The following is a 27,714-nucleotide window of genomic DNA, read 5'->3' on the forward strand; positions in this document are numbered from 1 at the left end:
GCCCAATAATCTTACCCGGCAAAAACCAGGAATTGGAGGTGCCCGGTGTTCGGGCGGCACCCGTGGTCACTGGTGCCATTATACGGCGTCTCTGCCCAGATCTGTAATCACAGCGCAAGATGAAATCGCGAAAGAGCCAAGCGCGGTTTTAGCGAAGTGCTTCCAGCTTCGTCTCCTGAAGCCTGAAGGTGGACTTTCATCAACCCCTGACCTGAGTTCCCCTCCCCACCTGCACCAGCTAGCATGCGCTTGACATCAGATCATTGAGCGGGCATTGTCAGCTGAAATCTCTGATCTCGCGGTTGGCTACAGTGGACGCGGCGCTCAGGCAGCCGAGCAGCAGCAGCAGCAGGCCATCGGCCGATACGCGGAGAGAGCGCTGTGTCCTCCAATGGAACCCCCCTGCCCACACCGGTCGGCCGCAATTCCAGCGACGTCTCGTGTGTTGGGCGGTGAGCCGGACACTCCGGGCAGATGAGAAAGAAAAAAACGGGGGACCTGGGCGATGGGCACATTGTTGTGGAGCCGAATGCCTCGCGCCTTTCATTTGAGCCTCCCATCTCCTTCATCCGAACGGGTTCGACACAATTCCCTTGGCATGGTTGCCATGGGGAAGTGCCCCGGATTTAGTGCAACGGGAACGAACGACGGTAGCAGCAGGAACATTGTCAGACAAATCAGAGAACATGCGCACGTCAACATAATATGGCGTCATAGTAGAAGAGATGTTGCCCGTTCTTCATGCACCAGAGCTATCGAGACGAAAAGCGACATAGGTGTTTGGTAATAGAATGGCAGAATTTGATCTTGGCACGTTAAAAAATTCCTTCAGCAAGAATGGCACAGAGAGAAGCCCATTGCTGTACACACATATGCCGTGTTTTGTTGTCATCACCCGCGAATGAGGCGGACAATAACATGATGTCACAAGCTGCTGTTGTTTTGAGTGTTTGGTTAGTGAGCCACGGCAAATTCAATTGCCTGCCTGGCCAAACCCAGATGGGATCGGCGGTGTTTGCGTGTCCAGCAGGATCAATCATCACGCCAACTGCTGCGGTTCTGTCGCACTCGCGACCCAGCTAGAAGGCGACCAGAAGTTCCGTCTCCCAAAGGGATATCAAAATCCGAAACGACGCCAACGCAGGCCATGGAACGGCACGACGAATGAACCCCGAATGTTTTGGATTCGCTGCGCTTGTTTCCAAGGCAGGGCCGGCTGATATGGATGTGCTGAGGTCTTGTGCTGATGCTGCTGCGACACTGGAGAGGGGGTAATCGAGATTGCGCGCATCATCATTTGGCGCAGGGTAGATAACGCGTCCTCTCGTCCTATCGGGGTTTTGCGCTGATATGAGGATGACGGGCAAACGCCGCAGGAGGAGGAGGTCCACACGGGCGCCGCGTCAACATGGTTGAACGACGGCGCGCGAGTGTTTGAAGTGTATTGCTGTCGCAACACCAGCTTCCTAGGCGGGGAGGAGGGGGGAAAGGTTGGTGATGACTGATGGGATATGAAGGAGGAATGGTTTGGTAGGAATGGGCGTTGCGGCAGAGATTTTTTTTGAGGCAGAGGAGGTATGCAGAAGTGGGGCGTCAGGACGGGAGAGGGCACCACGCACGCCGCAGGCCATTGTTCGGGAGGTGTCTCGGCCCGATAAACCCTCACCTTCAAGACACGCGCTGTGCGGCCGGTGTGGGCCTCCGCTGGAACAAGGGTCTCCCACGCTCCGCTCCTGCCGTCGCCGATGCCGAATCTGATCGGGAGGGGACACAGGCAGGGCGGGCAGGGCAACTTGCGAGTTGGGGGGGGAATAAACAATATTTCTGAACGGTTGCTATATGACGATCGCAGCGCATGCATGGCAACTGACTCCCAAACGTGCTCAGCCTCTGGAAGATCTCACTTCGGATAGAGGGTGTCGCCCACAACGTGAGTCGTGAGGCGTAGTATTTGCTGAGCCACCTCGTCTGGCCCAATCCAAACAGCTCACAGCTCCAGGGACACCCCCTCCAACACCTGAGGAACCCATGATGCGCGAATGGTTCTCCCGCTTTTGTCGCGTTCGATGCGAAAAGGAGGCCCCTGCACGCGACCTGTTTATATATCTTGATTAAGGGGTCCTCGCAGTTTCACCCTCGACATTGGACCGCTGCCTTCAGCTTCCCTTCCCCAGCTTTCAGGGAACCCGTTGGGGCCAACGCATGAATGAGGCGGGAGCTGTAGGGTGTAGCCCAATTTGACATACGAGGCTCTTGATTGACACGATATGTGTGCACGGCAGACTTTGTCCCTGCAAGACCACGTTCGCCAGTACAATATTTGAACCCAGACGTGAAAAGTGAACTTGTACGAGGCCGACAATTGCAAACCATCTCAGAGAAGTGTTAGTGCGGCAAATCCGTAGCCGGCAGCAAACAAGCGCTACGAGACAGAGTTTCCCGCAGGTATTGGTGACACACACATCAGGTGAGGCTGAGAGTCGTGTTTGAGTGATGATCGGGCAGGAAACTCAAAGACGTCGTCTGAATTGTCCCATCCATTCACTTTGGTGTATGTAAAAGTTGCCACCGCAAGCTCCTCTAAGAACTACCGCAAAGCGTAATGGCAACTAATGGTTGGGCGGTGACAAGTTTTGAATGAAATGTCACTCCTTGTCTCTGATTGGCCAATACACGGCCAACCTCCGGTTTTCTTCCCGATGCCCGCCTTAGAGCCGGTCTTCAACTCTCTGCATCTCCTTGATGTGCCCAGCAATTTGTTTTTGGACAGAAAATCAGCTCTAATAGATTCTTAATATTAATGCTTCAACTATACGCCCAAAGATGTCCGCCCTCTCAACAAACGCAACGTCCAAGTCGGACTTGGCCCAGCACCAGCAACATCCTCCCGAGAAAACACACGGTGCCGGTGCAAGTCGTGATATTGAGCAGCAGCCAGATCTCAGGCAGGATGGAACAACAGACGATACATCTACTTTCAAGTCTCTCGGTGTTCTCGACCGCTTCCTGGCAGTCTGGATCTTTCTCGCAATGTTGATCGGCATCCTTCTGGGAAACTTTGTTCCAAATGCCGAACCGGCCTTGCAGCAAGGCAAGTTTTTCGGCGTTTCCGTTCCCATAGGTGAGTCTATACATGAATGATTGTGCTGCATAAAAACCGAGTCTCTGACCCAGTCTAGCGGTTGGCCTGCTGGTGATGATGTATCCAATCCTGTGCAAAGTGCAATACGAAAAGCTCCACGAAATATTTCGCACGAGAGAAATCTGGATTCAGCTCGGTTTCAGCGTCGTCATCAACTGGATCATTGCGCCCTTTTTCATGGTAGGTGTTGCATCAGATCCTACTCGTACTGTAATGCTGACCTCCGACCAGCTTGCCTTGTCATGGGCATTCCTGCCAGACAAAGAGGGCCTGAGAAACGGTCTTATTCTCGTCGGCATAGCAAGATGCATAGCCATGGTGTTGATATGGACAAGTTTGGTTCGTCGCAACGCTCCCCGCACATATCTTTTCATGTACTTACCGATGTTCAGGCCAGAGGAGACGGCAATTACTGTGCCATTCTGGTGGCTGTCAACTCGTTTCTGCAAATCGTCCTCTTCGCGCCCGTTGCCTTACTCTTCATACGCGTCATCGGCCGCGACAACAGCATCTCGTCGATATCATATTCGACAGTCGCATCTGCCGTGGGCGTATTTCTTGGGATTCCTCTCGGCGCCGCAATAGTTACCCGCCTCGTGCTCCTTCACACCGTCGGCCTCAAGACGTACACCACCAAGATCATTCCCTTCCTGGCCCCGTGGTCCCTCATCGGTCTCCTCTACACGATCATCGTCCTTTTTGCCTCTCAAGGCTCACAGGTTGTCCACCAAATCGTGTCCGTCGTCCGCGTGGCAGCCCCGCTGGTCGTCTACTTCTCCGTCATCTTCTCCGCCACTCTCCTGGTCGCCCGCAAGCTAGGCTTCCGTTATGGACTTGCTTGTACGCAGGCTTTCACAGCAGCCAGCAACAACTTCGAGCTGGCCATCGCCATTGCGGTGGCTGCGTACGGCCCAGACTCGGACGAGGCGCTGGCCACGACTGTCGGCCCTCTGATCGAAGTGCCGGTACTCCTGGCCTTGGTATACTTCGTCAAGTGGTTCGCCAGACGGCACGGCTGGGAGGACTAGGTCAGACTTGGGCGATGCAGTGGAATGCACGCATTCCACATGCCGGTGTCATGGGTCCAAGAGCGTGCTGCAGCTAGCAAAGTTCGCGGGTGAGACGGGGCCGACGGGCTTGGACGGTTCATAAACCAGCGTGTGAGTTGTCTGGTGCAACTTTAATCAGCGTTTAGTAGTGTGAAGTTACTCCTAGAAGCCGATCCAACAGACAACGTGTCAGTAGAAATCGAAAAAGAGCTTTCGTTGCATCCAACGGTAGATATCACTTCGCCGTAGAGAAGTGCGTGTTGATGCCAGAACAGTTTCGCGAGCGCGGACCCTGTCACTGAGCTGTCCAGGACCCTGAAGCGAGATGCGGGGACCTCTAACGAGTGAACCCCTGCCGGGCCTTAGCGCACGTTGCACCAAGCTGAGGTGACACAGAAGCCCAAGCTCCCTGTCGGACAGTCCAATTGCCCCAGACAGGGCTCCGTCCTGACTCCGACCGCCGTTTGTAACCATCGTCACTCAACGACCTGCGAACCTCTACGACCTACAATCTTGACGTCTCTCACCTCACGCGTACTCGAAAACAAACACTTACCACAACGACAAGGGCACAATCGCCAGCAATCGACCTCCTACAAACTCGTGCGCTTTCTCGATTTCATCATCCACACCCACGCCCCGAACCTCTTATCGTTCGAAGCAGCTCCGCGCCGGAGCTCCCCTCGCGATCCCGCCATGGAGTCGCTTCCACGCGAGCTCATCGACCTCATCATTCAACAATGCATCGCTCTCGGCCCCCGAAACTTCGTGTGTGATCTGCGACTAGTGTGCAGGGCATTCGACCGCTACCTCAAGCCCTACGCGTGCAAGACAATCGCTCTCGAGTTCAGCCGACTGAGCAAGACGAGTCGCCGCCGCCAGCCCGATATCGATGCCCTCCAGACGATCGGATACCACTGCAAGTCCATGTATATAGACCTTATGGTCCTTCGCGATGAGCGTAAGGTATTTCCCGTCACATCACGCGTGCCAATGCTGACCCTCGCCAGTGGAGGTCGAGTTCCTATCGACAATCTTCGATCGCATACCTTCCATGAAACCCTTCGTTCAAACCCTCCAGCGCGAGTACTGCATGTCGCCATCCTCGTTCACAACTATCGACTACCGCAATACTGTCGACACGATCCTATTCAACTGCCAATTCGTCAACTCCCTCCGCCTCAACCTTCCCTTCCAGCTCGTTGGCCACCGCTGCAATGCCGCGACAATGATACTCGCCAACACCTTCTCCGCCTTCTCCCGTCGACCCGAAGACTCCGTTGCCCTAAAGACCCTTGTCCTCGAGAACGTATCAGACCAAGCCGTTGTCGACCTCTGGACGAACCCCTCCGACGTCCTCGCCATCATGCGCGCCATCCTCGAGCTCGAGCACCTCGTCATCTCCTTCCGCCGCCACGAAGTCGACCCCCCGCGAGTAGCCTTCTTCTCCACATGTCTATGGGACCTCATCCGCAATGCCGACGTTCTTCAAACCCTCTGTCTCGCTGGCACCGACGACGACCGCCCCCCGCGCGGTCTGAAGCAGACAAAGGCATGGAACATGACCCTCGACGAATGGCGCGCCCGCGCCCTCCCCCCGCCACAAGTCATACTCCCCTGCCTAACGGCCCTCGAGCTCAAGCGCGTCGAAGTCACCCCCGAAGTCCTCCGCTGTGCTGCCCGCAACTTCGGCTGCACGCTTCGCGAGTTCTACCTGAACGAGGTCTACCTCAAAGCCGAGCAAGGCCAGAACCTAAACGAGGACTCTAAGCAGATTCTCTGGATCGGCCTGCCGAACCAGCGCCCTGGTCTCGACGACGACTGGATGGCGATGACCATTCGCGAGTCCTGCCCGAAACTCCAAATCTGCCGCGCCTCCTTCCTCGGCTACGACCTCTACACTCGCGACGACTTGCCCCCATCTCCCGCTCCTTCGTCGCCTGACTTTGACTTTATCGACCCCTGTGGACTAGGCCGCTCCATTGCGCAGCGCTTCGTGGAGGTAGCTCTAGGCTACGCCCAGCCGCCGGCCATGGACGGCTCGCCGGTCTCGTACCTTCCCGCCCTCAGCTCAAACGACTACCTTCTGAAGCAGACGCGGCCACGCGCGCGCGCGTTAAGGGTGACCGAATACGACGTCAACGCGTACCAGACCGCCGTGCGCAACGTGACCAGCGGCTGGCAGCGCAGCATTGACGGCGTGTTTCCCAACTGCAACAGCGGGACGCTCGAGGAGCTGCATTACATTGCCGAGACCGCGTGCCAGGGCATGAACGAGATCCAGAGGCAGCGCAATGAGCACTTGAATCAAGGGGAAGGAGCCGATGGTGGTGGTGGGGGTGATGGACCCGGCGATGGAGCCAACGGCGGTGCCGGAGCGGGAGGCGGCGGAGGACTTGCTGAGAACCTCCTTAACCTCAACTTCGCAGAGGAGTAAGGGTTGACTTCATGGCGAAGCTTATGAGTCTGCCAGCAGGTAAAGCTCCACCAATAATCAAATACACACTCAGAGGAACGATCAAAGCACGGAGTTACACGGAGAAAGGTTTAGAAGGCGCAAAATGTTTTTATTGGCAGCGTTGGCCAGGATATCATGGGTCTCGTTTGGAGTTTTTGCTAGGATATTCATAATACCCATACTCCTGTTCTAAAATTCAATTGCTCATAATGCCACATGCCCCCTTTTCTTGCCCTTTATTGAGTGACAGGATGCCGTTGGCACCCGCATGCTCATGCAGGAAAGCGACTAATTTCAAATATAGAAAAAATGAGAAGATGAATGCATGTTGCCACCCAAAACAAACGTCGGCAGCGGTATATCCTGACGGCCTCGCTCGCTATGTCAAGATGAGTCCATGCCTCCCCTCTAGTGTCCGTTAACGCCGTTCGATCCGTTGGTGCCGCCGTTCTGCTCCTTGACGGCCTGGTCGAGGGCCTGGAGGACGTCGCGGCGCAGGTCCTGAGCGTCCTCGACGCCGCAGCTGATGCGCACGAGGTCGTCGAAGACGCCGACGGCCTCGCGCTGGTCCTTGGGGATGCCGGCGTGGGTCATGCTGCTGGGGACCTCGACGAGGGACTCGACGCCGCCGAGCGACTCGGCAAGGGTGAAGATCTTGGTCAGCTGGCAGAAGCGCTCGGCGGCGGCGTGGCCGCCCTTGATGCGGAAGGAGAGCATGCCGCCGCCCATGCCGTCGCGGTGCTGCTTCTTTGCGATGGCGCGGTGGGGGTGGGAGTCGAGGCCCGGGTAGTTGACGGCGATGACGTTGGGGGAGGCCTCGAGGGCGGTCGCGACGGCGGTGGCGTTGGTGGTGGCCTCGCGGGCGCGCAGGTGCAGGGTCTTGAGGCCGCGGTGGGCGAGCCAGCAGTCGAAGGCGGAGGGGACGGCGCCGATTGCGTTCTGGAGGAAGCCGAGGCGCTGCTTGAGGGTGTCGGAGTTGAAGGCGGCGACGCCCATGACGACGTCGGAGTGGCCGTTGATGTACTTTGTGACGGAGTGGACGACGATGTCGGCGCCGAGGTCGAGGGGGTTCTGGACGTAGGGGGAGAGGAAGGTGTTGTCGACGACGACCTGGATGCCGTGCTGGTGGGCCTGGGTGACGACGGCGCGGACGTCGACGAGGCGCAGGGTCGGGTTGGAGGGCGACTCGATCCAGACGAGCTTGGTCTGCGGGGTGATGTGCGCCGAGATGTCGACCTCGATCTCGGGGGTGAAGGTGACTTTCACGCCGTGGGCCTTTGCGACCTGGGTGAAGTAGCGGTGGGTGCCGCCGTAGACGTCCGAGACGGAGATGACGTGGGAGCCGGCGGCGAGGGACTGGAGGACGACGGCGGTGGTCGCGGAGCCGGAGGAGAAGGCGAGGGCGTACTTTGCGTGCTCGAGGGCGGCGACGGCCTGCTCGAAGTTGTCGCGGTTGGGGTTGCTGGAGCGCGAGTACTCGTAGACGCCGACGGGCTTGCCCACGCTCGTCTGCGCGAAGGTCGTCGAGAGGGAGATGGGCTCGATGACGGCGCCGGTGACGGGGTCATGCGGCGACCCGGCGTGGACGGCGAGGGTGCCGAAGTTGTGGACGGGCGAGGGCGCCCGCGGAGGGGTCTCGATGGGGTGCTCGGCGGGGACGGTCATGATTGCGGTCGGAGGAGCGTTTGTCGTTATTTTTTTTTTTTATGACGATGGAGGGGCTATTGAAGGGGTCTTGGAGGGGTCCAAGGTGGGGTGAGGAAGACAGAGAGAGAGGATGTTGAATCTTGCGACTGGAAGGTCTTTTTTCTCCGTTGTCGAAGGAGAAGAAGAGCAAGAAGAGATTCACGACAACCTGAAGAAATTGCTCTCGGCCCTTTTTGTGCGATCCAAGTCGAGGGTAACCGAGTTCTCGTAAGCCGCGGGGTCTTGTTGAATTTCTTGTATGTTATGGAAAAGATATGGTCGTCTCGTTCTCGAACGACAGGGTGGAAATTGGCCCCGCCCCTAGGTATGGATAGGTACCGCTCAGTCGGCGACTGACAAAAAAAAAAAAAAAAAAAAAAAGGCGACGGTGCTTTGTGTCGGGGGTGCCCCAAGCTCGCGGAGGAATCGATCACGCAATCACTCTCGCCTGCTGACCAAAGAGGCCGGTTTTGTATTTGTGTGAGTCAATGAGCCGGTTTTGGGAGGTCAATTGGCGACCGGGCTTGGTGGTTTGTGGGAAATGGGCGCCGGTCGGGTCGAACTTCGTTCGCTGTGTACGTTCGTCGACGACGACGGCGGGATGCGACGGTTGAGTGCGGCAAGGTTGGTGTCGGTCAGAAGGGTTCGCCAGAAGCGATGGCGCAATCCGGAGCTATGCAAGGCACTGGACTCTTGTAGGCAGGTTGGAAGGGAAGATTACGGGGGGGGGGGGAGGGGGGTGGTAGGCTTGTTAGCTGGGCTGCATGTGCGGTAGATCGGTTGATCGGGAGCCAGTCTAGAAGACGTGGAGAAATCACTTTTTATATCAATGGTCACTGATGACGCCTTCGATCTGTGACACACCGCCTCATTCCAGATGCGATGAGCTGAGCTGAGAGCTGACTGTGTGTGAAGCTGAAAAAGCAGTGTGTTGAGGATTGATGATAAAAACCGGTGAGTTTCGACGGGCTTCCGTCATCACAAATCCAGATGATGCACAATGTAGAGTTTGCGCCCTGCCTCGCCTTGATGGGCAGGTAATAGTACATTATCTTGCGCATTATCTGACTGGGTCGTGTCTGCTGCTATCGCTGCGATTGGCAGCTGCTAAGAGCTGCAAGCACGGAGAGACGGCAAATAGCAAGGGACCTCGGGGTCTTGGTTCCGCATGCTGACATATCCAATTTTGCCATGTGCTACTGATGGAATTTTGCGAGGTTAAAGCCGATGGCGCGTGTCTGGAAGAAGCTTAGACTAGATATCCGGTTGACAAAGATGGTTCGATAAGTTACGGCGGTTGAGAAAAAGGCTGGAGGGCAGAGACAACGAAGCGCATCTAGTTGCTCACGACAGCTTCCTGATTGATCATCCGGTCGACTTAAGTAGTACGTGAACATGTCTGTTCACTCTTTCCTCTCTTCAGTCGGCGATTGCCCATTATTTTACTCCAGTCTTGACCAACACCACCGCAAATATGGAGTTCATCTGACCCGGACGGAGAACGGCAGCCGAAGAGACCATGCGGGAAAGTGGGGCCTCAACGGCCAGCTTCGGCCTTCCGGGTTGCAATGACTAATAGCTTCCAGCACTCTTCGCTTACATCATTCCCTTGGACTTTCACTCCGACCTGGACCCATGCCATGTCATGTCTGCCCCGCGGCGCGCCCTCCCACCTCCCGGGCTCGCAGCAGCAGCAGCGGCAGCGACATTTCAGTTTCCTGACGGCCGTTCTGGTCGACTTCCACACCAAAAAGGCATTTCGCCTGATGTCGCTTGACACCGCTTCAAGCTTTTTCGTGTCTTGACCGTCAACTCTGTCCGGCCCTTCAAACACAACAAGTGTCGCATGCGCCTGGCGGCTGACTTGAACCTGTTCTTGTTGTTGACAGGCTGTTCTGTTCTCTCAACCCTCGTGGCCAGGGAGAGGGAAAAGAATAAAAAGTGACAAATACTGGCACCAGGGACATTCTTCAAGCTTACCCATACCGTTGGATCCATCCTGTCACGGAGTTGACACTGCCTCGAGACGGAGTTTGCTGTTTTGACACGTGCAAACGGGCAAAAGTTGCAATAATCAAATAATCAAGTATGAATCAAATATTGCCAGCGAACCTGGGCAAGCTGAATCCCGCCGGCTCGAAAGACTGCTTGCTTTCCCAACTGGGCAGGTCTTTCGCGCTGGGAAATCTGCCCGCCTAGCCGTGGTGAAAGCAAAGCACAAGGAATGCACCTTGTCCCTCCCGGCGAGGCCCTGCGGGAACGGCGGAGAGGTCACATTAAGGTGTGATCTCCCTTAAGGTTGTTTCCTCTGAGATGAGCGCCTGGGTACGGCGGCCATGCATGTGGTGGAACTGGTGGGAAGGGCAGCTCCGTCGCCTGGCTTGTCCGGGGCTCTCGCACATCATACTGCGCAGCCGCAGCCTAGAGAGAGAGATGCGACAGGGTCTGGGTCCGTCGCCCTCGATATAACGTCCCCTCATAGCTCCCTTCGTCTTAATTGCCCCCTCCGCTCAGACTGCGCAAGGACGAACGTCTAACCCTTATGTAAGGCGAAGCATTCCGTCAGAGCCACTCCAGCAGAACAGACAGACAGTGGACGGACGACGCCTATTCCCCTTTGGGCACTGCTTCTGTTTTTGGCATCATAAATACTGCCCGCCTTGGCTTGGACATCCCGACATGTCACTAAAGTCACCGACGATGCTCGCGCAGTGAGTCAGGTGTGAAGCCGTTGACAGGCACTACCTCGTGCTTTTCCCTCCTGGTAACTATTATGTACGCCCCGGCCCCGCCATCGAGATTGTCGCGGAGCAAGCCCACGACGAGCAGCATACTTTCAACAGCCAGTCGGCCGAGACGGACGATGCCACACGGAGTGACCCGTCCACCACATTGATGAAGCACGTTGCTGTGCCCTATGCTCTCGGTGCTTTTTTCCCATCGGACTTTGCGGCTGAGAGAACGAACGGCTGCCCATGAGCAAAGTCCGAATCTGAGGCAAAACCGACGGCAAAAGCCACGAGGGACGTGTCACAGGCTTGATGCGATGAGGCTCCAGGCAAGCCTTACTTCTTCTCCTCCAACCAGCCCGCGTTGCATTGCCATTTACGACGGCATTGACCCTCCCCACCGTCAAGAGTGGGCGGGTGGTTGTTGTCAGGCTGGAATTCCGTGCCCGATGAATTATGCCATCCATGGCGACATTTCGGGGAGGGGGGAAGGAGGCTCCGCCCATCCATCATGGCATCATTTCTTGTCAGGCGTTTGTCAACGTTTCCAAAACCTCGAAGAGGGAGACAGACCGGGGATGCTGCCCGTTTCTCCAGGGTGTTCCCAAACATGCAAACGTCTGTGGGCGGCAACACCAACAACGACAACAACACCCAACTACCCGGACCACACGTAGCTGCGCTGGCAAAAATAAAGGCCTTCTAGAAAGAACTTGCTGCTGGTTGCACAGCTGGACGCCAATGTATCACAAGCCCGCCTGCCCTCTCACAGACCAACTTCGGGCCAAACCCTGGAACAACCTTGAATCGCCTTCCTCCCCAGGATGTTTCAATTTGCATGTGCTGCGGGCTGCGGCTTATCGACGCAGCCCCCAAGCCTCCCAGATCTACGTCAGCCCCTCCCCTCCCCCGTCCCGTCACACCACTCGGATGGCCTGGCCTCCGACCCAATTGCAAACTCCATGTTCCTGCGCGCAACACCTCCAGCCTGTAATTCCAGCTCGCTGATTCGTCCATGGCGACCATCATTGGACCATGGATGGCATCCCCGGGTCGGCACTAGCAGATCGCAGATCATACAGGTTGGAGATAATCAACGACACGTTTTACACACGCACGACACGGAAGAACAGCGCAGCAACGATGGCCCACAGCCGCCGCCACTTTCCAGAGCCAGCCCAAGGCGGTGCATCAACGGGGTATGGAACTCGCGTGTCAATCACCCATCTGCCGATGTGAATAACAGGCAGGCGGGCCGCGCCATATATCATTATCAGCCATGATATGGAGGCTTTTGCCCGGCGGGCGCGACGAGGGGATACCTACCGGTCGGGGTTCGGTGCGTCTCTGGGCAGCAGGACGCTCGGAGTCGGGCTCATGAGTCTCGTTCGTCCGACGTGAGGCCCTTGCCTGCTGTGCAACATGGTGGCACACACATCTCTGCATGGCTGCAGGCCGCCCGGACCGTTTAAGGCTCGTCATCCCCCTTCCCGACTCATGTCGTTGACTTCAGACTTTCCGGCAACGGTGCCGACGTGAGAAGTTTTGGAAGTATCGGGCGACCGTAGAGACCAAGTGGCTGGAGAGAAGCTGGTGGGGGGGATGGCCACGACAGGGCTGAAGGGAGTGCACGGTAGTCTGGCTGCAAGAGCAGGGGGGGCCATCGACACCCATGCTGGGTAGATGATTGGAGTCGTGGGCGAGAACGACAGGCAACGCAGAGTTTGGCAGCGCAACCCACGCCCCCTCCGTTCAACTCCGTTCCGCCCGTCCACCCGCCCGCGCTCCGAGAGTGAAGCATGTTTTGTGAATGGTGATGTCTCGACCAATCTGTCATGTTCTCGGCCACGCCTGTCTGGCAAGACGTCCGGCCCTCGTCCTGGAGCGAAACGCAGAGGCGGGGACCCTGGGGCAGTGAAGCTTCTGTCTCTGATGAGTTTCCTTGCACATCACGGCAGCGCGGGAAACAAGTCCCGTCGTTTTGTTCATCGTGCTGTTTGTCAGTGATTACGCAGAAGCTCCATGGATGCAGTGGGGGCAGACAGGCAGGATTGAGGTTGATGCTCCGTGGACGAGGCTATCATGAAGACTCAAAAGCCAAGGTACTGGAACCCCTGTCACCGACGCAGATCCGACCGGGCAGTTTGGCCGTTGCATATGCCCTAGGCCCATAAGCATGGACGTTTGTTTTTCCTGGTGCCCGGGTGCTGACAGTGCACTTGCTGCAAATTGCTGCGAGAGTGCAGTTACAGTGATGGTCGGGACGGGGGTGAAGCTGGCACAATACGGCGTAAGTGTCGGGTTCGTACGCCGTAACTCGTACCTTATTCTGGGGGTGACGTACCGGGCAGCGGCGGCGACGGCACGAGACCCGTGGCAGACGGGATTGATGTTATGCGCGAACGCACATGTCAAGTCAAGCTGGGCGATTGTTTACTTGTTCAGACTTTTGATGACAGTTTCTTGCCGTGCCTATCCCGGACAGCTTCGTGAAAGGCGTCGGGCAATTGGTGTGGTGGTTGGAAGATGTTGGAAGATGTTGAATGTCTCTATACACTTGGTGTTTTCGTTCAGTAGGTATGTACAAGGACAGGCAGGCAGGCAGGACATGGAGGGACTTAACTTGTAAATTAGTACAGAGTACCAGAAGGGGAATATTTGCTCTCTGCAGGTGCCACACGATGCCTGCAGACAACCCTGGAGGACGCATGGTGTCCGTCGATTCCGCGACGGCGCGTCCACTTTTCGTCGCCTGCCGGCTCCGCGAATCGTGGGTGGTGGTGGATCGTCGGCGTGGGCCGTGGTGTGGCTGAGCATGACAATGATGGGACGCATTGTACCTTGGACAGCTGAACTGGACGGCAAGCGGGATTAGACTTGGTGGCAGAAGGGAGAGAAAGGTCGCCATCTGGAAATATGTGTCCGGTGGCGGTTTGTTTGTCGACGTCGCTTGTCGAGGTCGGTTGTCGAGGTGTCGAGAACGTGGATGTGTCTGCTTCAGCAAAGTTCCAATGAAATTCCCATTGCGGGGCCCCGAATTGACGGGCGGGCACTGGGCAGTGACACCGCCCACGGCCGCTGCAGCCAGTGTCAATGGGGCGCGCTGGGTGGCCCGTCCCCCCTTTCTGCCCTATGCGGGCAACGTAGCGCTCGCAAGTTCCTACCTACCTACCTCAGCAGAGGAGGTACGAAGTACTTTCCATACCTTCTGAGCAAGAGAAAAAAAAAAGAAAACCAGAAAACCAAACATCCATCTTTTCTTTCCTTCTTCTACCGCTGCCCCCCTGCTCCTCCTTCGCTCCAAAACTTGAGGTGGATTTGACACCGTCCGCGACGCCAACTTGGACACCCACACTCGCACACCTCTTTCATTTCCAGCGTGCGCATTGCACTGCTGCTGCTGCTGCTGCTGCTGCTCATTGCGGGCGATCGCGGAGCTGTCCCGTCTCATTTCGCCAGCTGTTCCCCCCCCCACCTGGGCAGCCAGTAAACATCTCAAAATTACAAACGGACAATCAACGTCCATCCATCTTGCAAGTCGCCTGCACAGCCATCATCACCAACGCAGGCGGTGCGGATACCCTCCCGCACCCGCCTTGCCTTAACGGTACCCCCTGTCCTTGGAAGTTGGAGGGAGGAGAGACAGACAACGGCCTGGTACAGATATCCGCCGTTGAGGACCCCCAAAGAGACAACCCGGGCGGACCACGCTGACCGGACCCAAACCACCCCCAGAACCCCGTCCATTCCTCTCACCTCAACCTTGACCCCGAATCGCCATCTCCACCACTACCTACAACTTGTCCAATCTTTTTCCTCCTGCCCCCGAAACCTCGAATCCGTCACGCACACACACACCACACTCCGCTTCTTTTTTCCTTTCCTCTCTCTTCCCACTTCCTTCTCGCTTCATGCCTTCTCGCGTATGCTGGCCCTTTAAAGACACCAGGTTCGCCCCATCTACTACTACTAGCTCCCGCCTCCTTAAAAAGCCCTGAACCTCTGTCTGTCATGCACCTCGCTCTGTCACCGCCTAGCCCCCCGCGAGTCCACCAACACCTCGACGTCAACACCGCCGCCTCGTTGACGACACGTGAAAGCCCAACCCACCTTCATCTCACTTTATAGAGTGGACCTCCCGATATTACGACCCGAGAATTGACTTCTACGTTCATCAACACACACACACCTTCTCAATATGCCTCCCAGGAGATCTCACAAAAAGTCGAGAGCCGGCTGCAAACGGTGCAAGTCGCGCAAGATCAAGGTAGCTCCTACCCCCTGCCTGTCCGCCCCGCGTCTCTGCTGTCAGTCGCAATGAGCACAATCTAACCTTGACCCGTGATAGTGCGACGAAGTACATCCAAGATGCGGCAATTGCGTGAAGCACGGCGTGCCATGCGACTTCGAGAACCCCGATATGTTTGACGAACTCCTCACCGCCTTGACCCCCTCCAACACCGCCGCATCACAATCCCCCATCGACAGAGCCTCTTCAACCGCGCCCTCCCCTTCCGCAGGAGCATCGCACCGCGCAAAGACGCCCTCCATATCAGGAGGCTCGCCTCCCACAGCATCATGTACGCCGCTCTACACGACCCCCGCCAATGCAGCCATGTCCTCTACCACGGCACCCAATAACCGCCTCCTGGAACTGCGATTGATGCACCAATTCACCTCCATGACCTCCCGAACCCTTGTGGTCAACACCCCCGCCACCCACGACATCTGGCAAAACACCGTGCCAAGGCTTGCCTTTGGCGGTGCGAGCTACCTTGCCGATGCCATGCTGGCCGTTGCTGCCCTGCATCTGCGCTCCTTCAACCCGGACGACAAGGCTCTTGTGAGAGCGTCGCACTCATACATGGCCTCGGCGCTGGCCGCCTATTGTTCATGTTTGCAGAACGGCATCACTGAGGCCAATGCCGAGTCGCTTTTCCTCACCGCGGCTCTGATTGCCTTCTCGTCGACCGCCACGCGAATCTTCATCCGGGACGAAGCCGACCCGAACGACCCTGCCAGCGCCTACTCCTTACCCCTCTCCTGGTTCCACGCATTCCAGGGTGTCAAGACCGTGGTAGCGACTTCATGGCCCTGGATCCGCAACAGCGGCATTGTCATTCCCATCATCGACTCTCAGCCCGTCCTCCAGCTCGACCTGGACGCGACCTCGCCAACCTCGTTCTTTGGCAAATTGCTGGACAATCTGGAGGACGAGCTGCAAGGTGAAGACGCGATAATGGCCATGTCCACAAGACAGTCCTACCAGCACGCCGTGGCCGTCCTCAACTGGGCTCACAAACTGCCGCACCGCGGTGCTGCCCTCGCATTCCCCGCCACGGTATCGAAACGCTTCATCGAACTCCTTGAAGAACGGCGTCCGCGCGCTCTGGCTATTCTGGCATGTTTCTTCGCGCTCCTCAAGGGTTACGAGTCGGCAGTTTGGTGGCTTGAGGGCGTCTCTCGCAGGGAAGTCATGGGCATCGTCTCACAGTTCGAGGCCACGAGCCCGTGGTGGGCACACCTCGAGTGGCCTGTACGAATTGCCCTCTACAAGCACTCCATTATCCCACCGGAAGTCTGGGGCTCAGACTGGGTGACCGAAGAAAGCAAGGCCGAGAAGGGACACAACATGACGGCCGAGTCATTCGTCAACCACATTGAAATCCTGACGGGCGTGTTTGCAAAGGCGCAACCGCAGATGCCGGTGCCCGTCTCCACGCATGCAGTGTAAGCGAAACAGCTGGCTATGACGCGACCACGAATGTGTGCACAAGCAAAACCACTATCAACATGTGTAAATTTCAAGATTGGGAACATCTTTAGATCGGCTGATCTAACCGGCACATACGAGCGGTGTGGGAGTTTCGGGGATCGGGAGACCACGGGAGTGGTAAGAAGAATGAGCATGGAGCATTGGAAAGGTTGATTTTTATCGGGTTCATCATTTTGTTTTTTTGCGGATCACAGGCCGCCAGGAGAATACCTAAGGCGGATACATCATCACATATAAGGGGTACTTGGGATGGGATTTCACGGATTTAGCATTTATGTCTTACGGCTGGGGAAATCTTTCACGGTGTTTAACATGGAATATGGTATATACAAAGGCTGATAGCGGGGTTCTACAGCCTGGAACAGCTCAGACAGAGCACACATAGCATTTTTCACCTTACGACACTGCTTGTCTTCTTTTCACAAAATAAACATGAAATTGAGATGACATCATTGGCCTTTGCAGAGGTTGGGAAAACCAGTTTGAGCATAGAGTATGTAAGCACGCAACGAGGGGTTCCCCTGACTGGGAATCAATACGCGAACAGACTCGCGAGATGCCAGCCATGTGCGGGAAGAGCGTTAGCCAAACATGCCATCTGGGCTTCACTCAGCTGCAGAATTGACAGCTGCTTCTCGGGGGACCACCACCATCAATCTTGCGGCAACGTCCTGTTCGGACGGCATTAGCATGATTTCCCGTTCGCCCTCCATCACATATCATCACGGTTTACGCGGCGGTGTTTCCGAGGGCGTGAATGCCGAGGCGTGGATGGATTGGGGAAGTGTAAATTCATGCAACCATGTGATTGAACACCGCGGTGCTGCGGCGCCCCAACTTGGCCGTTTCGCGCGGACGACCGAACGGCCTTGCCTTGTCATCATGCAAGTCATCTTTTTTGACTGTACGTCATGGCCTTGTCAGGCGGGTCCCCTTCTTTTCTCCTTGCGAGTTGTCATCTGGTGTTAGACTTACATCGCCGCGTATCTGGCCGATCTCCGTTGCTGTGTGTATAATCGATGCCGAGGTTCAACGACAGAAGTATGTATGTATCCCTGCGCCTTGCAGGATAAAGATAGAAGTGCGTCCCTTTTGGTTAATCAGTTCCTGCGTGATGCCCATCCACGTGTAAAACCTTGCCGCGCAACGGTGAGGCGATCTGTAGATGTATGTTGGGCTTGTGAGATGGATTCCTTCCATATGGGAGCCCGGCAGTGGGGACCTCGGAGGCGGCGGCGGCGGCGAGTGGAGGTCTTGCTCCGCCTCCCGCGGGGAGAGGGGGCTTGCGCCCGTGGAATGACTCGGCGCAGGCAGGATTTAGAGGTGGCGGGTGTTTTAAGGATATGCCGGAGGCTTTTGTTGCCTCATTCGACCACTTGCGGCATGTCGGGCGACCCAGCTGGGTGTTTAGTTTTGTGATCGACTCTTCCTCTCTATCATGCCATCCTATGGAGGACGCGTACGCTATGAAGTCTAAATAAGAGTTGGGCACGAAGGAAGGGAGCGGGAGGATCTGCCGGCGCCGTGATCCTTAAGACCCGGGTGGCATTGCCCTTCCCGAGTTCCCCGACGAGATTACCTCATTCGGTGGCAGTTTTGACAGGAACTGCCAAGGCCTGCTTACGGCGGACATCTTGCCGTCAAAAGAAAAGGCAAAAGGATTTAGGATTGTCGTTGCCGCCCGAGGTGCCCGAAGCAAAAGCCTACTTGCTATAGGGATTTAGGGCTGGGGGAGGGGGTTTGAGAACGGGTTTTGGCTCGGCATGTGAACCCGCCCGTGTGGGAGGTTGCCTCGTGTCGTTCGGGAGCTTGGGAAGGAGGGGGAGGTGGGTTGGCTCGTGTGCTTCGGTTCGAAACTCTTTTCTCATGTGTGCAGTTTGGGAATAGCACCGCCCCCCGCGAGAGGATTGCTCTTTGGGAACTGCACCCTGACGGCCCTGTCAGACGAATTGGGGAAGCTGACCTGGACTGACATGTTCCTTTGCAAGAAAGCTTGATAACTGACTGAGGTGGCATGTGACTTTGGTTCTTGTTCTTCACGGTCACGAACCTACCGAACGCCGATTGATGTAAATATCTACGCTGGTGATGTTGGTGGCGATGCTCGCGTCAGCAACTTTTTTTTTTTTTTTTTTTGAGTTGCATTCCATCCGGCAGGCTTCTGTAGAGCTTCGTTTTTTAAGTTGACATCCCGTTGGCGTATCACAGATCCGAATGGACTGTTCGCATTTTACGTTTTTGGAGAAGCGAACGGTAAGTAGGTAGTCAGCCCTTTGTCAATGATAAATATTTCTTGACATTGAGGCAAGTTTTGAAGGGCTGGGCGGTATTTGAGTTCTGTGTCGTGGAAAAGGCGAGATTGTGCGAGGTGTTCGGACTACTCCAGGCGTCCGTCGCGTCCAGTCGTTGCCGCAGCCCAACGAGAGAGCCTGCGAACCCTGGAGCGACCACCACGAGCCTATCATTACTCGCGAGGTTTCTCAGTTGGGGAAGTGTTGCTGATGGGCTGGTGAATTGGGCGCCGCGCTGCGAACCAGAGGGATGCGGGATCGTGTGCGTGATTGGTGCATCGTGCTCGGCACATCTTTGCTGACAGTGTTTCTAGAAAATGTTTGTTTCTAGAGACTTTTGAACTGCGAGACTTAGTCTCGTGTGCATTTGATTGGTGCGCATGGGGTTTCGGCCCATCGTGAGAATTGACGGTTTAGTTCGGCGGAGTCTTGGTGTTCGCGCTTTGCTGCACACGGCGTTTGCGGCCGTGGTCATGTGTCGTTGATGGGTGTTGTGTAGCCGGTAGCGTGTGTGGTGGGTTGAATAAGTATTAGCAATCAATAGTTTCCCCCCTTGTCGAGGATGATCATGGGTGGGAAATATAGTTCCTGGTGCGACTCTGGGGTAAGAAGGCACGAGTGTGTTGTCGTTATGGGGGCTGTACCAAGAAAACTACTGCAGCGCGCAAACTCTACTGAGGAGAGTCATGAATCGAGTCGTCAACTCTGTTGCGACCCCGGCGAGTTGTGATCTTGGAACGAATTGTTTTCTGGAGGGAGGGAGTCGATGATGGTGATCTGGGGAAAGAAGAGCCTCTATCACGGCCGATAACACGGAGAATTGATAAGGCACAACGATATCAGAATACCTATCAGAACGGGAAATAAACGGCCTGGAAACCACGCGAGAGGTTCGGTTATCCGTGTGCTGCTCAAGTTCGGATCAAAGGCCCCGATCTACCTTAATTCAACACCACGCCCCTTCGCTTGCATTCTCAAAACACCCGGCGCCGGCTTGCCGTCATTTTAAAGACAAAAAAGGACCATCAGCACAAAATGGCTGCCCAGGGAAACTGAAACGGGCCGCAGCTCGGAATAGCCCCCAACGCTGGACCTCCAATTCCGGCAGCGTGCTCCTCCACCCCCGGTAAGCTCGGTCCTTTTTCGCTCTGCATTCGATATTGGCCCGCTTTCCGCTCCTCTCTTTCTAACCGGGGGTCTTGGACGACCAAGACCAACGGCACATAGATTAAACATCGGACGGTCTTGCACCGCAATAAGGGCACAGCAGGTCGGTCACTGACCAGGGAGGCTGTTTACCCTGAGGAAATCGCGATTCGTTCTACGGGGACCAGCCTCATGACAGCCAACGAGGAGAGCGGAAAAGGGGGAGGGTGTTGGCAGGAATTCCCAAAGAGCGTTCGCCAAGTCTCCAGGAACGGCAGCAAACTGTGGAGAAACATTCTGCTGATTGGAGGAGTCGAGATGTTCCTCATGGGCACTCCTCCCAGGAGGTAGCGCGATGAAACGCCAAGCCGGCTGAGCAAGTCGTCGACCGACTCCACTGTGGTTCAAGCGGACGTCAGCGCCTGTTTGGCTGTCAAAGTTGGGTTTTTCTGCTGGCGGTAGTGCCGCTGCTCGCTGGCAGGCGGGAGCTAGACTCCTTTGCGTGTGGTCAGCAGTCCGGTATTGCTCGTTAAAGCTGCGGGCAATATGTCTGAAGCAGAGGGATGCCTGTCAGCTCCTCTGTCTGTCACTCTGACGGTCGACATATCGACAGGGATGGGGGTTGCTATACGAGAAACTGGGTTACACGCCTTCCCGCTCCCCGTCGAGGCGCCTAGCTGATGAGTTGCAGTTTGCCATGATTGCTCCGGTAGTTCGGGAAAGATGGAGAAAGGCCCTGATGGAGTTCTTGGGATCCCATCAATAAGGGAGATGAAGGGGTGAAAGGGGTTGATGGCGCTTGGTGTTGATGGCGAGTCCTGAACTGCTGTATATACCACTCCTGAAGACCAGACGAAAGGCGAAGACTTCCTCTTCGTCTCTCTTCCAGTTCGTCTTTCCCCCCTTTTGTGTTTTCTCGGTTTGCCCAGCGGATACCCCAGAGCAGATCCGATCTCCGATCCGAAAGGACAAGCCCGCCAAGATGCTCGCCTCCGTAGCCTCCGTCTTCCTCCTCGCCGTCTCCGCGGCCAACGCCGCCCTGACCTACAAGGGCGCCGACTGGTCCTCGGTCACCATCGAGGAGAAGGCCGGCATCAACTACAAGAACTCGGCCGGCGCCTCCCAGTCGCTCGAGGTCATCCTCAAGGGCGCCGGCGTCAACTCGGTCCGCCAGCGCGTCTGGGTCAACCCTTCCAACGGCGACTACAACCTCGACTACAACCTCGCCCTCGCCAAGCGGGCCAAGGCCCAGGGCCTCTCCGTCTACCTCACGCTGCACTTCAGCGACACCTGGGCGGACCCGAGCAAGCAGGGCATCCCGTCCGGCTGGCCCACCGATATTGAGAACCTCAGCTGGCGCCTGTACAACTACACGCTGCAGGTCAGCAACGCCTTCCAGAGCGCCGGCGTGCCCCCGGCCATCATCAGCATCGGCAACGAGATCCGCGCGGGTCTGCTCTTCGAGACGGGCCGCACGTCCAACATGTACAACGTCGCCCGCCTGCTCAACTCGGCCGCCTTTGGTATCAAGGACTCGACCCTAAGCCCCAAGCCCAAGATCATGATCCATCTCGACAACGGCTGGGACTGGAACACGCAGAACACGTGGTACACCAACATGCTTGCCCAGAACCAACTGACGCTCGCCAACTTCGACATGATGGGCGTCTCGTACTACCCCTTCTACAATAGCGCCGCCACTCTGGCCTCCCTCAAGACCAGCTTGACCAACATGGCGAGTAAGTGGGGTAAGGAGATTGTCGTTGCCGAGACGAACTGGCCTACCGCGTGCCCGAGCCCGAAGTACGCCTTCCCGAGCGACCTGAAGGACATCCCGTTCTCCGCGGCCGGACAGACGACCTTTATGACGAGACTTGCGGCCGTTGTTGCTGGAATTAGCAAGGGAACTGGAATCTGGTATTGGGAACCAGCATTTAAGTCGCTTCTTTGACCTCTAGATGTGTTCTTTTGCTAATATTCTGTGTAGGGGTTGATAACCAGGCGTTGGGATCAAGCTGTTCCTCAAACACGATGTTTTCGTACCCGGGCAACGCACTGTCGAGCTTGAACGTTTTCAAGAGCATTTAAGTGGGTCCAGCAAGAAAAAATACCCATCAGATACCAGGAAAGAGTTATGAATGGAAGGCGTGGTTGAGTGGTTGTCGACCTTGGGTGTGGTACACATCTGAGGTGAGATGTTGTGGAGGGTGTACATACCGGACGCCGCCACAAAGGACAGAGGCTACTTCCGCCCGTCGGGAAGAACAGTACATGCCTTTATTTCAGCAGTAAATAGTTTTTGAGCGCTTCTCGTACATACATACCTACTTCAGCCAGGTGCTTGGAGCACCGCTGGCCGTATATAAGCATTGATTGCCAACATCAGCCTCATGCCTTGAGCGTGATCATTTAGCAAAACTAACTGACAGCAATTTTGTCGCGTCTATTGTATTAATCGTACATGTAAGCTCAGTACTATCTCCCTCTCATGCAAATAGTCAACGATCGGGCTACGGAGTCGACGGACGGCTAGTCGGATTCACGGCTTCGTTTTCATGCACAGGTTCATTTCATGGCCGCGATGCTCAACTGGGTTATTCACTCGATCTCAACTAAAACAGGGCCTTTCCCCTCCCGCGCCTCTCTATTCCGAATTTTCTTACTTCCGCGTCCTGGTCGGAAGCCGCCGCCGTCGAGGTCTCTGCGGACGCGCCTTCCTCCTCGCCAATTCTTGCGAGACGCTCGTACATTTCGCTCAGCTGAGCATCCTGAATTTGACGCATTGTCATGCCACTCTTCCTAAACATAGATTAGTGAAAGAACAGGAAAAGGGAAGAGGGACGAGGACAGTGATAGAGAAAAAACAAATACTTACAGTTTCTCGTTGATTTCGTTGTCGATAGCGCTCTGATCGCTGCGAGCCTCCTCCAGCAATTTCTCGGCCTCAGCATGCCAGTACTCCAAAGAGGCTCGCTGACACGCAGTCATCTCTCCCTGGAGGGCCTCGCCGAAGAGTGTCACAGCTTCAGGACTGTGATGAACGAAGTCGGTCTCGGATGTAGCAAGTATCATGTGCATTCCCGCCTTGTGAAGACGTCCAAGTCGCGGCTCAGCAAGAAGCTCCAGAGCCTTGGTCTCTGCAGCTTCAGTCTCGCCCTTGCTGTGCATGGTGCAGATGTGCTTGAAGCGCAGCTCAAACATGGCTGGAGTTGTTAGCATTGTCTTCTTCATATGATCTGCGGGAAACCCACCACCAAGCTGGCCGAGGCCGCTATCCTTGCTAGATGCCATGATGCCCATTCGGGAACTTTCTGTTCGTCTTTGGTGAGTCGCGAGGGAAAGAGATGCAGATTGAACGTTGGGAAAGGAAGGTGGTCGCTCCAGCAAATTTCAACTTCAGCCGGCCTCTTCTCACCTTTTTTCCATCACCAGCGAAAAGTGCTGCCTCCCGTCAACGCCTCAGGCAAGTGGGCAATGCATGATGAGATCGGTCTTGTGCACGCTGAAGACTACTCAGACTGCTCGAACCGGCTACATAGGTACGAGAGCGACTTTGAGGGTCAAGCCTAAGAGACTAGAACTCCGAGAAGCGAGAAGCCTTTCCAGTGAAAACCACAGCCCCTTTCCGATGCTACCATGAGTTGTAGCACAACCGCCAATCTTCTAGCGTCGTCGAATATACATGAGTTTCTACTTCGTCACACAGATGATTTAATCAACAATATCCAAAACCCGAGTTCCTTACTATTCATCGCGGACACATTACCAAACGAGGCGACATAGAGATGGTGTGGGCTGCATTTCCCAGGCTCGCGCACAGGAAGCAAACTTGGCATTCTTGAGTCAAATGAAGTCGTTGCTACCCTAAGTTATCTCTCATACGGCTTCTTTTCTCTGGACACGGGTCTCCATAGGAGAGAGTGATGGCGCAGTAGTATGTCAAAATTGCTTTATGTGTAGACTCACTCAGGCCACGAAACTTTGTTCCAGTCGATTGGAGCATACAAGCTGCAGTAGTAATACGATACTGGGTTCAACATCAACATCTCCGCCCGAGAAAATCGGGCGCTCAGAATCGGTTTTTTCTTTCAAAGACCAGCCGTTGAGGAGAAAACGTCTGGTCACTCTGAAGAGGGTACCTAACTCGGTGTGTGGAAGAACGCTGATCTGACGCTGCCCTTCACCGAGCTCACCGACCGTACCGACCCGACCGGCGTTCGCCAGTTGTGGATGCAAAATTCAGGGCATCCAACGGCGGGGTGGACCTGGGCACGGCGCGACGGTGATGTCAAAGAACGGGCAGACGGCCAGGTGAAGCGCGGCGTGGACGGGGGCCCGAGCGTCCGCTTCGAGAAAGAGCGTGCAGTGTGCCCGCTGACGCGGTACGTACCGCGCGACTGCCATTTTTTTTTTTTCTCGATTAAAAAATCACATGACTGCGGGGGGAGGGCAACCGAACCCTACGGGCCAAATTTGGGCCATTGGTGCAAGTCAAGCGAAACCTCCAAGCGACCGTAGCCCCGTCTCCCAAAACTTCGACAACCGCACCGGCACTTCAGCTTATTCGCTCTCGATAGACCGCATCGACAGCGAATTCCCTGACCTCACAACACCGCAAAGATGGCTGACGACGAATACGTACGTGCGACCCTGTCTTCCCTCCCTGGTTTCGATGGATAAAGACCGCGCTGTCGCGGCGGTGGCGGTCGCGGATTGAGGAGGAAATGGTGGCGCGACGAGACCACTTCGCAACCAAACCGCATCGAACAATTTTTGGCTGACTGGAGGGATCCATACAGAACGCCGAGGAGGCTGCCGAGATCAAGAAGAGAAGAGCGTTCCGCAAGTTCTCTTACCGCGGAATTGACCTTGAGGCGTACGTTTTGCCCACTTGAGAAATCCTACCTGCCCGTCCACACCCACGCACAATCGAATCCCTCGAGACCGGACGATGAGATCATCACTGCCTTTCCATTCCACGAACCTGCCGAAGCACCCGCCATCGAAGACACAGAACCGTCCAGGCTAACATGCACTCTCACACAGTCTCCTTGACCTCGACTCCGAGCAGCTCCGCGATGTCGTCCACGCCCGTGCCCGCAGGCGCATCAACCGCGGTCTCAAGCGCCGCCCCATGGGCTTGATCAAGAAGCTCCGCAAGGCCAAGCAGGAGGCCAAGCCCAACGAGAAGCCCGACCTCGTCAAGACCCACCTCCGTGACATGATCGTTGTCCCCGAGATGATCGGCAGCGTCATTGGTATCTACTCCGGCAAGGAGTTCAACCAGGTTGAGATCAAGCCTGAGATGGTTGGCCACTACCTGGCTGAGTTCTCTATCTCTTAGTACGTCCCATTCCGCGCAAGGACTTCGGAAATAGTTTTCTAACAATCTCACAGCAAGCCTGTCAAGCACGGTAGACCCGGTATCGGTGCTACTCACTCTTCTCGTTTCATTCCTCTCAAGTAAGAGGATGGTTGTGGGCTGTCTTTGGGAGGTTCTTGCATTCAACGGACATCAAGGCGAAACGGGAAATGGTTTTGGTAGCATGGCAAGGCCACTATCATGTTGTTTGGGCAATGATAGTTCAATACAACATCGTTGTCCGCTAAAAAGTTTGAGCCTCAAAATGGGAATGAAATAAACGACATGGAGATACCAAAACTACCTAAAACTTCACTCGCTGCCTTCCTCTGTGACTACTTGAATGCTCTGTCTTGCATTTGACATTGAAAAGAGAACCCCGCTTGGTGCACGAATTCCAAACCTAAACTGGCCCGCTCATGATGCAATCTGTCACTCGCCTATCTTCGCCCTCCACATGGACTAGACCCGCCGGGGGTGATTGCAAGGTCTTGAAGGTCAACCCCATTGCTTGAATGGCAGACGTTGATGCTCCATTGGCAACCCATCCTTCTGGTCGGGGAATGTCCTACGCTAGTTCTTTCTCCCCTAAGCAGATTCGCAGATGAGAAGATTCTTTCATTGCTCAGGTCATAACGAGACCCATGGTCTGATGGTCAAAACGTGGGTATATAGGGTCTAAAAATGTGATATGTGCATCTAATCATTACAACTCCTGCTTTCCCAGCTTGTTCAACTGGGTCTGCTCATGCGCATCCAACCTGTCATACAGGTCCTTGCTCCAATGGCTCTTGTCTCCCTTATTCTTCTCCATGATGGCCTTCACGGCCGTCTTCCAGTTGCCGTCGCTCACACGATCAGCCACTCTCTTGGACGCATCCGTCTCGGACGCCTTGAACAGGGGCCACACGCCGACATCGGCTCCCATGCTCTCGTCGAGGAAGCTGTCGAGGACAAGCTGGCCGGTCTTGCGCTGAGCGGTATCCCAGCGGGCATCTTCAGGCGCGAGTACCTCGAGAAGGCGGTCCATGCCCTTGTTGGCGATGAAGTCGTCACGGATCGTAGGGCTCTTCAGAAGACCTCTGACAGCGGCGACATGAGCCTTGGCCTTGTTTGCGGCGCGGAGGACATCGTGCTTGCTCTCTTGGGAAGGCACGAAGGAGGCGTAAAAGTCGTCTCGGAGCTTCGAGGCTCCCTTAGTCTCGGTAGCGGGGCATGAAGCGTCCATAAGCTGAGGCCACACCTTGGTCACTTCCTCAAGAGCCTTGGGGTTGTTTTGCAGGGCGCCGGAGATGATGGAGGCGGCCTGCTGGTCACGGGGAACGACACCCTCGATTGGTGCGGGCGTCTCGGGGTCTGACATGAGGCAGAGGAGGGACTTGACGGTGTCAAACGTCTCAGTGATCTTCATGCCGTAGTAGATGTCGTGAGAAATGTCCTCGAGAAACTCCAGGGCCTCATCCATGGGGAGGTCGGCCCCGTTCGCGCCTTTCTTGACGTAATCGAGATGGGAGTAGAACTCGCTTGACTCCTGCGGGGGCTGCTTCACGGCGCCGACGGGGTCGTACTTGGGGGCGTCCTTGGGCAGTCTCGGTTCATCGTGTACCTCCTCGCCATCCACAACCACAATCGAGCGATCGACCGGCAAGCCCTCCACCGCCGGATTCTTCTCAGTCGGATCGTTGATTTTGGCCTCCTTTTGGCCGGTGTTGATGTTCATCCGGATGTGGAGGCCATGGGGCAGCTCTTGGTCGTCATGTACTATTTGGAATTCCTCTGTCGGTTGGAAGATCTTGGGGTAACATTCCGCCGGGTTGTCGGTGTGGCAGATGAGTTCAACATCGGCCGACGGTGAGGGTGCTGCCGGTGCCGCTGATACGTGTGATGAAGCGGCGATTGTGGGTGCGAGGATGAGAAGGCCGAAGACGACCATGAAAATAGTGAGAGGGAGGAAAGATAAGCGGTTTGTTGGTCTTTGCGCCATCTTGAATTTCTGAATTGTGGTTTTGTGATATGTAATTCCGAAGAGAGGTTGACCTCTTCAGTCAACGTCGTTGTCGCCCCGTTTGCGGCGA

At 55.8% G+C, this 27,714-nt stretch overlaps 9 protein-coding genes across 9 annotated transcripts; 5 read left to right on the forward strand and 4 right to left on the reverse strand.

The window, feature by feature from the left end:
* Positions 1-2,823: 2,823 nt before the first annotated feature.
* acr3 (Arsenical-resistance protein Acr3) lies at positions 2,824-4,170 on the forward strand (the record flags this gene model as incomplete). The annotated part of the gene is made up of 4 exons (XM_032036383.1): positions 2,824-3,121; positions 3,180-3,322; positions 3,374-3,481; positions 3,535-4,170. The coding sequence occupies 4 exons, from the start codon at positions 2,824-2,826 to the stop codon at positions 4,168-4,170; spliced, it is 1,185 nt and encodes a 394-aa protein (XP_031884819.1).
* A 717-nt stretch (positions 4,171-4,887) lies between these two features.
* On the forward strand, positions 4,888-6,628 carry CGGC5_v013615 (uncharacterized protein; the record flags this gene model as incomplete). Its single annotated transcript, XM_032036384.1, has 2 exons — positions 4,888-5,152; positions 5,202-6,628. The coding sequence occupies 2 exons, from the start codon at positions 4,888-4,890 to the stop codon at positions 6,626-6,628; spliced, it is 1,692 nt and encodes a 563-aa protein (XP_031884822.1).
* A 429-nt stretch (positions 6,629-7,057) lies between these two features.
* Positions 7,058-8,314, reverse strand: CYS3-0 (Cystathionine gamma-lyase; the record flags this gene model as incomplete). The annotated part of the gene is made up of 1 exon (XM_032036385.1): positions 7,058-8,314. The coding sequence occupies one exon, from the start codon at positions 8,312-8,314 to the stop codon at positions 7,058-7,060; it is 1,257 nt and encodes a 418-aa protein (XP_031884821.1).
* Positions 8,315-13,144: 4,830 nt separating this feature from the next.
* CGGC5_v013617 (uncharacterized protein) lies at positions 13,145-13,899 on the reverse strand (the record flags this gene model as incomplete). Its single annotated transcript, XM_066152949.1, has 4 exons — positions 13,145-13,226; positions 13,277-13,339; positions 13,409-13,485; positions 13,702-13,899. The coding sequence occupies 4 exons, from the start codon at positions 13,897-13,899 to the stop codon at positions 13,145-13,147; spliced, it is 420 nt and encodes a 139-aa protein (XP_066007811.1).
* A 1,363-nt stretch (positions 13,900-15,262) lies between these two features.
* Positions 15,263-16,798, forward strand: CGGC5_v013618 (Sterol uptake control protein 2; the record flags this gene model as incomplete). The annotated part of the gene is made up of 2 exons (XM_032036134.1): positions 15,263-15,331; positions 15,413-16,798. 2 exons carry the CDS (start codon positions 15,263-15,265, stop codon positions 16,796-16,798), a joined length of 1,455 nt encoding a protein of 484 aa, XP_031892751.1.
* A 4,461-nt stretch (positions 16,799-21,259) lies between these two features.
* GANA-0 (Arabinogalactan endo-beta-1,4-galactanase) lies at positions 21,260-22,228 on the forward strand (the record flags this gene model as incomplete). The annotated part of the gene is made up of 1 exon (XM_032036146.1): positions 21,260-22,228. The coding sequence occupies one exon, from the start codon at positions 21,260-21,262 to the stop codon at positions 22,226-22,228; it is 969 nt and encodes a 322-aa protein (XP_031892821.1).
* Positions 22,229-22,889: 661 nt separating this feature from the next.
* Positions 22,890-23,568, reverse strand: CGGC5_v013620 (uncharacterized protein; the record flags this gene model as incomplete). Its single annotated transcript, XM_032036157.1, has 3 exons — positions 22,890-23,076; positions 23,153-23,480; positions 23,529-23,568. 3 exons carry the CDS (start codon positions 23,566-23,568, stop codon positions 22,890-22,892), a joined length of 555 nt encoding a protein of 184 aa, XP_031892441.1.
* A 1,329-nt stretch (positions 23,569-24,897) lies between these two features.
* Positions 24,898-25,744, forward strand: RPS15 (40S ribosomal protein uS19; the record flags this gene model as incomplete). Its single annotated transcript, XM_032036168.1, has 4 exons — positions 24,898-24,915; positions 25,077-25,153; positions 25,324-25,620; positions 25,675-25,744. The coding sequence occupies 4 exons, from the start codon at positions 24,898-24,900 to the stop codon at positions 25,742-25,744; spliced, it is 462 nt and encodes a 153-aa protein (XP_031892820.1).
* A 601-nt stretch (positions 25,745-26,345) lies between these two features.
* On the reverse strand, positions 26,346-27,623 carry SIL1 (Nucleotide exchange factor SIL1; the record flags this gene model as incomplete). The annotated part of the gene is made up of 1 exon (XM_032036179.1): positions 26,346-27,623. One exon carries the CDS (start codon positions 27,621-27,623, stop codon positions 26,346-26,348), a length of 1,278 nt encoding a protein of 425 aa, XP_031892819.1.
* Positions 27,624-27,714: the final 91 nt, after the last annotated feature.

Source organism: Colletotrichum fructicola, assembly GCF_000319635.2.
Source record: "Colletotrichum fructicola Nara gc5 chromosome Unknown KSG_Nara_v1_contig08, whole genome shotgun sequence".
Lineage (NCBI taxonomy): Eukaryota > Fungi > Ascomycota > Sordariomycetes > Glomerellales > Glomerellaceae > Colletotrichum > Colletotrichum fructicola.